This window comes from Vidua macroura, chromosome 2 (assembly GCF_024509145.1).
Source record: "Vidua macroura isolate BioBank_ID:100142 chromosome 2, ASM2450914v1, whole genome shotgun sequence".
NCBI lineage: Eukaryota > Metazoa > Chordata > Aves > Passeriformes > Viduidae > Vidua > Vidua macroura.
The window spans coordinates 2537859-2549355 of NC_071572.1; the positions used below are offsets into that span (position 1 = coordinate 2537859).

Genomic DNA, 11497 nt, shown 5'->3' on the forward strand with positions numbered 1-11497 from the left:
TAAAGTTTCAAAGTTAATTAATGTACATATTAATAAAATGCAAATATTTTAATGTGCACCTTAATAAAATGCAGAATTTTAAATGTACACATCAATAAAATGCAGACTTTTTAATGTGCACATTAATAAAGGCAGAGTTTTAAATGTGCATATTAATAAAATGCAGAATTTTTTAGATGCACATTAATAAAATGCAAAATTTTTAATGTACATATTAATAAAATGTAGATTTTTTAAGTGTACACTAATAAAATGCAGACTTTTTAATGTGCATGTTAATAAATGCAGAATTTTTAGTGTACACTAATGAAATGGAGAATTTTCAATGTACATGTCAATAAAATGCAGAATTTTTAATGTGCATGTTAATGAAATGCAGATTAAAAAATCTATACATTAATGAAATGCAGAATTTTTAATGTACACATTAATAAAATTCAGATTTTTCAATGTACACATAAATGAAATGCAGAATTTTTAATGTACACATTAATAAAATTCAGATTTTTAAGTGTACACATAAATGAAATGCAGATTTTTTTTCTTTTGCATTTCATGAATTGGGACAATCCAAGAATGAAATGAAAACCAGCACAAGAAAACTGCTTTGATTTCAGTGTTACAGCCTAAAATAAATAACCTGTAATCATTCTGTTATAATTATTCATTATTATTAACCTGTAATTCTTATTTTTAACCCAAATCCTGCTAAAGAATTAATTCAAATTTCAGTTCCTTCATCTTTGTCTTTCTTGGAAAACTGAAGCAACATTTGCCAATCCCGTGCCTTCATTTTATTTTCTGTTTCAGAATAATGAAATCAAAGTTAAAAACAAAAACAGGAAGAAGAATTTGAAAGATTCAAAGGTCAGTAAGTTTGGAAGCTGCTAAAGCACATACCCCTATTTACTGCTAAAAACCCACCTAAAAACTGGGATTTTTAAAGAATTTCTGGCATTCTGATGAATGGGAGCTGTTTTTGTGAATACCTTGAGGAGACTCCTTACTGAAGTAGCTTTTCCTGAAGTAAAATTAAACTGTTAAGACTTAAATTATACAGTTTTGTTAAAATTTATCAGTATAAAAGCTATTTTTAAATTCATTTATGACTCACTTTGGCTCTGACTGGAGGCACCTTCCACTGGCTCAATTCTGAATTGCTGTTGTGATTTTGATTTTTCATGTGGGAAGATGGGAATTGAGTGCAAAAATTCCATTTCATGCTCAGGAATGTCATTAATTATTCATTATTTTATAGATTTTATTGGATTATTCTGCCTGAATTTTCTGCTGCCTTTTGGAGGATTTTGCTTTATTGAAAACCTCATGCCCTCACCCTTTTATAATTTTTCTAGAATTTCAAGAGTAAACTTCATTTTTTTCCACTCAGGAGTTATTTTTTTTAATTAAGTGCATTTATTTGTGCATTTCTAAATTATTAGATAATAAAAATAAAGACAACTAAAATGTCTTTAATTGTGTAGACAATAATAACCAGAGTCTCATGTGGAATTAGGGATAACTTGTGATAAATTTGTTACAGCCTCAAATTTAAAAGGAAGTTTAATTAAATTTTGTTGAAATTGGTAAAAAAAGAGGGATTTGGGGCTGAATATCCCAATTTCTTTTTCCCAAATAAGTTCTGAAGAAGGAATGAATAACTGGAATTAAGAATTTTCTTGCTGTGGCTTAGCACTGATCATTTTACCTGGAAATTTTCCAGTTTATAATGAACATGACAAATTGAAAGAACAAAATTCAGTGTAAATAAGTTACTCCTGGTCTTTGCAGTGGATTATTTTACATGACCTTTTGTGATGCAAAAACTCAAAGAAATCTGTTTTTAATTAGTCTATTTTAGTATTATCCAGTGGAGTTAGTACAGCACCACGAGAAGAAGAGAAGATGTTTATAGAAGAAAATAATTTGTGAGTACTTGATTCTGCTTTTATTGCTGGAGAAGAATCCCTTAAAAACACCAGGGCTGGCTTAACTTGATTTTTTTTTTTTTCCTGATTTTTAAGGTACAGAGATTTTCCAAATGAACCCTTTGCAATCCCAGAATATCTCCAGGAGCAACTGGAGGAATTCGAAGCTCGCTATAATATATCAAATAGTAACAGTTATCAAATGAATAATAATAATAATCCAGATCCAATCTCTGAGAATTTATATGAGTGAGTATAAATTTCTGTACTCAGCAGCTTCAGGGGGTGGAATTTTACTTCATAATTTTAATAATTTTTTGGATTCATTGGTGTGTGTAATGTGTCTGTGAAGGAATGGGTTAAATGAACGGATCACAAAACTTTAATTAATTATAACAATTAGCTTTTTTTTTTTTTTTGAAGTTATTTCTCTCAAATCTTGGATGAGCATGGCCCTCTGGAAATTAATAATAAATTACTGGTTGGGGAATATGAACATTTCCCTGAGGAAACTCGGAAGGTGGTGGAAGATGAAGGCGGCCTGGAGCCCTTCCTGCTGAAATCCCTTCGTTTCATCAGGGTGGATAATCTGATTGGGCTCAGGAAGCACTCGGTCCTTTTTGAAGGAAAGCCAAGCAACAACGAGCCTGGGAATAAAAAGGAAAATCCATCTGGGGAATTCCAGGGGAATTCTTCCCACAGCAAGCTGCCCTTGAATCCCTATGCCCAGGAGTTCAAGCCTCTCTCGTACCCCGTGGACGCCCCTTCAGCAGCAGCTCCTGATTTACCAGATTATCACAGCCCAGAGTATTTGTCCTGCTCCTTCCCTGCCTCCTGCACTCCTGGCAATCCTCTGGAAAATGAAAATGTTGATTCCATGGAAAACGTTCCATTTTCAGGTGTTTTACTGAAGGGCTTCGAGCCTGCAGGCCCGGCTGTGTTTTTGCCTCAGAGCTCCTGGGGTTATCAATATGGAATATTGCCCCTGGCACAGGCTGGGTTTATTTATGCTCATCCTGCAGCTCCTCAGGAAAATTGGGAATCAGCAATTCCACATGGGAAATACGGCCCTGAGGGTTTTGTGCCAGGTGAAAGCCAGGAGTACAAAGGCCTTCAGGGCCAGTTGGAGAACTTGGATATAAAGGATTCTGCTTTTCCAAATGGTTCAGGTGAAGCTGAGGAAGATAAATGTGATAAAAAAGAAAAAGGAAGGAGAAATAAACCCGGGATGAACAGCAATCCTCACACAAGGGTGGTGGCTGTTCAGGTAAGGAAGGGAACGATGCTGGAGAGATTTTATGGCCACCAGGATGAGCAGAGGGCTGGAGCAGCTCTGCTGGGAGGAAAGGCTGGCACAGCTGGCATTGTTCACCTGCACAGGAGAAGCTTTGGGCTGAGCTCAGGGTGGCCTTGCAGGGCCTGGAGGAGCCCCAGGAAAGCTGGAGAGAGACAATTTCCAGGGGATGCAGGGACAGGACACAGGGAATGGCTCCCAGTGCCAGAGGGCAGGGCTGGATGGGAGATTGGGAATTGGGAATTGTTCCCTGGCAGGGTGGGCAGGGGCTGGGATGGAATTGCCAGAGCAGCTGGGGCTGCCCCTGGATCCCTGGCAGTGCCCAAGGCCAGGTTGGACACTGGGGCTGGAGCAGCCTGGCACAGTGGGAGGTGTCCCTGCCATGGCAGGGGTGGCACTGGGTGGCCTTTGAGGTCCCTTCCATGCATAATTTGAGTTTGCATCTCCTTTCTCTCCCGAGGAGATTCCTCCTAAAAATCCATGTTGTATCCCTGGTGTAGAGCTCTTCCATCGTTGTGTTTTCATCCCAGACTTACAGATTCCAGGCCCAGTTAATGAACTGAAATTAAACCTTTCCACATGGCAGGGGTGGCACTGGATGAGTTCTAAGGTCCCTTCCAACCCAAACCATTCCATGATTCCTGAGAACTTCTAAGTAATCACTCACTGTGATTACTCATTTCTCATTTGTAATTCTTCAGAGCTGCTCACTGAATTTTGTTGGGCCTGAGGTTTTTGCAGCTCTTTTTTTCCTGGGTGTCACAGAGGGAACTGCTGCACAAAAGTTTCAGCTTCACTTTAGAGATGAAGCAAAGTCATTCTATTCTGTTGTTTTTTTTTTTTTCCTTTTGTGATGAGTTCAGGGATTTATTTTCACTTCCACAACATTTGAGGGTTTGGATTTGTGGAGAAGAGGAGGCTTCGGCTTAGGGGGGACCTCACTCTCTGCCACTCCCTGACAGGAGGGTGAGACACTCCTGCAAATGTTCATTTTTCAGACATTTGGAGCATGGCTTTATTTAAAGACTCACAGAACTCCCTGGAGTTGCTTGTGGTTGATGAAATCAGGAAAAGGAAAAAAAACCCCTTTCAGAAACACCTCCACAATGTTTTCCCACAATTTACAGGCCTGGATTTGGGTTGGATTTGTAAAACTCTCAGTGAGGTGTAAAAGCTCCAAACCAGAGCAGTTCATCTATGAACTGAGAAGATTTTTAATCAAATTCTATATTTTTTTTGTGTGTTCTAGGTAAATCAGGAAGTTGCTGATAGGGAAACCAATACTTTGCCTTTCCATCCATTTGAAAATCAACAGGTGAGTTCCCTGCATCCTGATTTACATTTCTCATGAGGGAGGTTAAAGGAATGCCCAAAAACTGAATAATAAAATGAAAGTTCTCTGAAAACAACAGGGTTTAACAGATACTTTGTATTTTGGGTTGCTTGGCTGTTATTTTGTTCTGTGATATTCTTGGAAACATCACCCAGCCCCACAAGGAAATTATTTTCGAGCTTCACTCTGATATTTGATACTGTTCTGATTGTTTTATTCTAAGCTATTCAGACCTTGAATGTTTATGAGGTATTTCCTCACTCAAAACCTGTGTTGGAATATTCCATTTGGGCATAGAGACAGTTCAGAGTGGTGTTAATGGCAGGTTCATGTCTGTACCAGGAGATAAAAGTGAGAAAATGTGATCTGGGAACGGGCATAAATCCAACTGGTTGTTGTAACTGATGAATTTCCAGGGAGATATTCTCCGTGTGGAAAAGGAGCACCAGGTGTTGAAAGAACAGCTCAGAGAAGCAGAGGAGAAATTTGAGCAGTCACAGAGCAGGAGCTTGGAGGAAATTGCTGCTTTGGAAGAGCTCCTGAAAAAAAGTATTGAAGAGACTGAGGTAAAGCTGTTCCCCATGATCAGAGGTTGTGGAATCCCTGGGATCTTGGAGCTTGGAGCAGCCTGGCATGGTGGGAGGTGTCCTTCCCACCCCAGCCATTCCAGCATTCCCTGATGGATCCCTGATTTGGGATTTGGAGCAGTAATTCTGAATTTATTTTGTAGATATGAGGTAGTTCTTCTAATTCTTGTGAGAGTAGTTGTGGGTGTTAGTAAATTTGAATTGTTTGGTTAAAGTGTGTGAGAAATCAGAGTGATGTTTGGTTTTGTGTTTAGTGTACTTTTAATATGAACTGTTTTACTGAGGTGTGTTAGATTGTGTGTTACTTCTGGTTGGTTATTGTTGCTGTGTTTTATCTGAAGGATATTAGGAATTGGCTTAAAACCCTTAAAAGGTTTTTTTTTTGGTGTATAACTTGTTAATTTATATGTATTGGTGATGTAATGGTAATAGCTGTTGTTGGTTTTGGTTGAGTTACTCTTGGAGTGTTGGAATTAAGAGTCAAACATCCTCAGTCTGCTCCAACTTTTATCTGAATAAAGCACAGTTTTCAGGAATGAAGTTTTCTTTTCTGCCTTCAGGTGTCCCAGAATGAGCTGGATTGGTTCCACCAAGACTCGGAAACACAAACGAAGAAATGGCAGCAGGAGAAGAAAGAAAACCGAGAGAATTTAAAAGCCCTGAGGGGCACAGTTAAGAAACAATCAGACACCAATGAGAGGTACAGTTGTAGATAGATTTACATCCCCTCATTCTGACAGTCTAAAGACTTCAGAACTCTTGAAGGAAATTTAATCCTTGGCTGTGAAAGCAGCCAGACATTTTCTCCCAGTATTAGGCTGAAATATGGACATGGCCACTTTCTTATTTTGATTTTTTTTTGGCAAATTACAGGTGAACATCTAAAATAGCTTAGAGATAACTGATGAAACTGATTTAGCAGTAATTCTCCTAATCAGATTTGACAATTCCTGCTGTATTTTAATGTCCTCTCTCAGTTTATAGAGCACAGACTTTGCTCCTTGAATGCCTTTGTTTTATCTTTAGCCTTACGTAGTTTGGGCCAAATCGCTCCTGAAAAATCATCAGCTTGGTTTTGTCTTAATCACTGCTTTATTAGCAATAAATTTAAATGTATTTAAATCAAATCCCTGAGTAGTTTGGGTTGGGATGGACCTTAAAGACCATTTATTTCCACTCCTCCCACTGTCCCAGCTTGCTCCAACCTGACCTTGGACACTTCAAGGGCTGGAAATTCCAGAATTTCTCAGGGATTAAATAGGATCTAAACCCTACAGATTGTCCTGGTGGTTATAGAGGAACATGTTCCATATTTGCTAATAAATATGCTTAATAAATGTCTCATTCCTGTAGGTATTTGAAGACTATTGATGACAAGGAAAAGCAATATAATAAGTGTTTAACTACATTTTTGGAGACCAGGTAAAACTCATGTCCCTTTCAGCAATATTTACATTTCTCTGCTTCACTCTGGGTAAAGGCTTAGGGAAAAATAAGCACTTTAACCCATAAGTTAGTTTGCTTTTATTTGCCATGAGTAAATATTAATATTTAGAATAAATAAAATCATACTCTCATACATTTCCCTTGATTGCATGACATTGAGTAGCTGTAAAAAAACCTCTAAAATGGCATAAATTTTAAATACTCTGCTGTGAATGTCACTCAAATATTTCATTTCTTTTTCTTTCACAGTAATAAATTTGCTAATGATAAAGGCAAATTGGAAGAGCTGATAAAAAAGTGTCAAGGTAACAGCCAGGAGTGTGAGAAAAGAGCTGTTAACGCAGAGGTACAACCAAAAAAAAAAAATCCTTCAAAACCTTTTGTTAGAGCTGGGGTTGTGCTGATGGGAGGTGGGCAAATGATATCAAAGATGTTGATTAAATATTGGAAGTGCCAAGGATGGAAATTCCACTTGAAAATCCCTCACTGTAGGAACAGAGTGTGCACTTTGTATCCTCAAACTCTTGTTTAAATTCTTTTTACAACCTGGTTTAATGTTTTATCCCTTTTTTCCTTGATTTTTTTAACTGTTTTTCTTGGGGTTTTTGTTTGTTTGTTTGGGAGTTGTGGTGGTGTTGTTTTGTTTGGCTGTTAAGTGTTGTTGTTTTTGCTCTTTTTTTGTCACAGGTCTCAGTGCTCCAAACCTGGAAGGAAACTGAAATCTGGAAGCTCAAAGGCACCATTGCCAAGGCAGAAGGAAAACTCAGGATGCTGAAGGCACTGAGCAGGTACTGGGAGTTCCCACCAGGAATTCCACTATTACTGCTTGTTAATTATTTACTATATAATATTTATTTTATATTCTATAATTATATTGACTACAGTTTTTATTTTATGTACTTATGTTGAATATAGCTTTTATTTCATGTACTTATATAGATAGTATCTATATGAAATACAATAATAAATAATAACTAATAAAAAGTAATAGTAATAATAATTATTATAATAATAATATAAAAGTGCACAGAGTTGGGGGTAAATAATATTGCCCCAAACAAAATTCAGCTGGAAATTGAGTCTTATCCTTATCCATGTGTCTTTCTGAGCTGAGAAAATCAGATTATTTGGGTAATAATAATTCCAGTTATTCCTGCTCAGTATCCCTGGAAAAGGGCTGCAGTTTTAACTGATTTTAACCTGAAATTCCTTGAAAACTCTAACTGGGGTTAATTGTTGTTGGGCCAGCACCACTGGTCTTAAAAATAATGGGAATGTTGGAGTTTAACTGGAAATACTCAATTTTCCAGCAGCTCAGCTGCAGCAGCTCCGGTGTTGAAGTCCCAGATTGATTCCTGGGAAATATTTATTTCAAATGTCAAGAAACAACTGGAAAAAGTTGAGGTAAGGCTTCGTTTCTCTCCACCAGCTTCTCAGTTGAACTTTGGAAAGGAAAGCATTAAATAACATTTGTATTTGTTTTTTAAAACACCAGTAGATTGTCCTCCAAATGCTGAGGGGAATTTTTTTTAATTACAAAAGAAAGAGACAGTTTGGAGTCCAGGTTGGTAATTTCTGGTGGGTGTAGTCACTTTTTTAAAGGCAAAAATCTGCCCCTTATACACTTGCTTCAAAATTGGGTCCCCACGTGTAGTGGTTTCGGTTCGTTGAGATTTTACGAATTTCAAGATTTAATTCCATTTTAATTCATTTAATTTCAAAATTTAAGATTTAATCTTCCTTAGATTTTTCTCCTATTCCAAACCACGACACCACATTGACAACATTTTTGTTGGTGACCTTTCAAAACTTATGGAACTTATGGAAAAAGAAAAACCAGAAAACCAGGGAGCTCTGTGAGAAGTTCACTGTAAAAATGGGATTTTTAATGAGGAGGGAGCTCAGGTTGGTGCTGGTGTGGAGGGTGCTGATGGTTGGTTTTGCTTCTGCAGGCTGAGTATGAGGAGAAAATCGAGCTGGTGAAGAACGGGGCCCGGAACTGCCTCAGTAAAGTGGAAATTGTGGATTTTCCTTGGCCTCAGGGGCTTGTTGTGAGTATCCCACCCTCCCCAGCAGCTCCAGTCCCTGGCATGTCCCTTGGCGTGGCCAGCAGTGCTGGGAGGTGTCCAGGAGAACTGGAATTGCAGCCTTGGACACGCCGAGCTCTCCCTGCAGCCAGGGGATGCTCCAGAGGAAAAGGGGATGGGGATGGGGCTGGGGAAGGCCAGGGAGCAGCACATTCCCAGCTCCTGGGAGAGGCTCAAGCTGTTGAAAGCTGGTTTTGTCCATTGTAGGGCTCCTGTAGCACCAAAATCCTGGAATTCCAGGATGGTTTGGGTTGGAAGGGACCCTAAAGATCATCCAATTGCAACCCTGACACCTCCCTCTGTGCCAGGCTGCTCCAACCCTGTGTCCAGCCTGGCCTTGGGCACTGCCAGGGATCCAGGGGCATCCCCACCCTGCCAGGGAACAATTCCCAATTCCCAATCTCCCATCCAGCCCTGCCCTCCTTCAGCTCAAGGCCATTCCCTGTGTCCTGCCAAGTCCCAAGTCTGTCTCCAGCTCTCCTGGAGCTGCTTGAGGCACTGGAAGGGGCTCTCTGGAGCCTTCTCCAGGTTGAAGAGCCCCAAAATCACTGGGATAAAGCTCCATTATGCAGAACCCCAGGATCCCTGAGGCTGGAAAAGCCCTCCCAGCCCAGGCAGTCCCAGCTGTGCCCACCTTGTCCCCAGCCCAGAGCTCTGAGTGCCACCTCCAGGGGACACCTGCAGGGATGGGCACTGCAAAGCTCCCTGGACAGCCCCTGCCAAGGCCTGAGCAGCCTTTCCATGGGGAAACTTTCCCAAAGGAATTCCTGCAGCACTGTGTGTTGCAAACACCAAGCTCAGCTGCCAGCCAGGTGTGTCAGGAAGGAGGTGGAGCAGAGCCATTTTTGGGAGTGAGAACAGCCCCAGAAATCCTGTCCACAGATCTTTTCTCATGGCCCAACAGCTCCACCAATGCTTTGCTCAAGTCAAAGCAGTTTCTTCTGTCCCCTCTGATTGGTCCTTTTAAAGTTTTCTTTTTCTCTGTTGAATATCTTGGTTTGTATTTTGGTGTGGTTTTTTTGTGTTTTTTTTTTTTTTTTTTTTTTTTGGTCTGGGTATAAGTTAGATTCAGGGCTCTGGTCTAATATTTGAGATGGTTATGACACTTTTTCTGGGCTTCTGCAGAAAACTCCTGCCTAATTGCCCACTTATTTTTAGGTCTGTCCTTTCTATTTATTGACACAGAATATGGAGACAACTTAATCACCACCAATTTATTGGGAAAGAGCAGCTTTTGTGCCTCTTGTTCTGCATTTGGAATTTATTTTTTCTGCAGTAAGACCAGAGTGAACTTTTAGAAGAGAAATAACCATAAGGTCAAACAACTGCCCTGATGTAAAGGAGTGTTTAAGATGAACTGATGTCACCTTTGAGATCCTGGGCACAACCAAACCTGTCACAATTCCCACTGCACTGCAAAGGCTGAATTTGTTTTAATCACTGTTTCCTGTGAAATGTGTTTGTTTCCTAGACAATGCCAGGCAGACCTTCCGTGTGTGACCCTGCCATTGTCACCTATTCCTTGGCACCTGCACATCCCAGTGCCCTTCCTGCATTTTCCAGTTCTGATGGAAAAGCTCCAGCCCAGCCTCCACTCCAAGCACAGACCGGAGCCAACCCTGCACCTGCCACCTCTGAGGCTTCTTCTGCAGCTGGGAAAACACATCCCAAAGCTCCAGAGGAGTCACATTCCAGTAACATCTCACCATCCTGCCCATCAGGCACTTCTGGAAATAACTCCCAGCATGTCCAACCCAACCTGAGCCACCAAGATCCCTCAGCTCTGCAGCCAAAGCCTTCTGGAGTTCCAGACAACAAAATGTTTCCAAAAAGAAATGAAAATATTTTTGCCCAGCTCCAGAGTATATTCCCAAACTATAGCAGGTATTGGATTGAAGGAGTGCTGTGAAACAAGGTCTGAACAGCCAGGGATGAAGTGCAGAAAGAATTGAGTTTGTTCTGCTGACAAGGGATGGAGGAACAGGACAAAGAGGAATAGTTTTAAACTGCCAGAGGGCAGGGCTGGATGGGAGATTGGGAATTTGGGAGGGTGGGCAGGGGCTGGGATGGAATTCCCAGAGCAGCTGGGGCTGCCCCTGGATCCCTGGCAGTGCCCAAGGCCAGGTTGGACAGTGGGAGGTGTCCCTGCCATGGCAGGGGTTGGAATTGGATGAGCTTTCAGGTCTCTCCCAGCCCAACCCATTCCATGACTCTGGTGATTGTTCAGGGATTTCATCCTGGAGAGTCACTGGGAGCGGGCTCCAGTTCATGGGAAAAGCTGGTTCCTTTGATCCTGCTGGGATCAAACAGAGCCTGCAGTGCTCTCCAGGCCATCCCTGATCCTGCCTTTCCTGTCCCTCCAGCTCAGACCTCACTGCCTCCATCAGGGAGGTGCAGAGGAGAAATAGGAACAGCGTGGCCGGCCTGAGCCCGGATGAAATCCTCAGCCAGGCCACGGAGCTCATCCTGAACCAGCAGCTCAAGGTACTGGGGCTGCAGCTGCTCCTCTTCCTCCCGTGGGAAATGGAGCAGCACAGCCCCAAGATCACAGTTCCTTTCTGATCCCTGTGCAGGCAGCACCTCCAGCAGGCAGAGCCCTGCATTCCCCAGCTCCCCCAGCACGGGGCACGGGAACCGCCCCTGGCTCTCCCCAGGCAGCACGCGGCCCTAAATCCTCCTCCAGTAAAAACCCCTCTCAGCCAAACCTGCATCCCTGGGGAAATGCTGGAGCTACACCTAAAGCCAAATGGACAAAGCGGGACAGTGCTGTAAGTTTTCTGTTTCAGTGCAGTTGTTGCCATGTGCTTTGTACAAGACACGAA

The 11497-nt window shown here is 41.4% G+C and overlaps 1 protein-coding gene across 3 annotated transcripts in view; it reads left to right on the plus strand.

Moving 5' to 3' along the window:
• The window catches only part of TTC3 (tetratricopeptide repeat domain 3), a 56049-nt gene that overhangs the window by 42643 nt on the left and 1909 nt on the right, over positions 1–11497 (plus strand). For 2 of the 3 annotated variants that reach the window (XM_053972081.1, XM_053972084.1), the window contains 15 exons: positions 811–867; positions 1852–1928; positions 2025–2177; positions 2352–3195; positions 4472–4537; positions 4972–5121; positions 5703–5842; positions 6496–6564; positions 6838–6934; positions 7276–7376; positions 7899–7992; positions 8541–8639; positions 10147–10559; positions 11039–11159; positions 11249–11443. In XM_053972081.1, coding sequence (XP_053828056.1) covers positions 811–867; positions 1852–1928; positions 2025–2177; positions 2352–3195; positions 4472–4537; positions 4972–5121; positions 5703–5842; positions 6496–6564; positions 6838–6934; positions 7276–7376; positions 7899–7992; positions 8541–8639; positions 10147–10559; positions 11039–11159; positions 11249–11443 — 2676 coding nt within the window. The remainder of the gene's footprint in view (positions 1–810; positions 868–1851; positions 1929–2024; positions 2178–2351; positions 3196–4471; positions 4538–4971; positions 5122–5702; positions 5843–6495; positions 6565–6837; positions 6935–7275; positions 7377–7898; positions 7993–8540; positions 8640–10146; positions 10560–11038; positions 11160–11248; positions 11444–11497) is intronic. The other variant, XM_053972082.1, reaches the window with a different exon arrangement.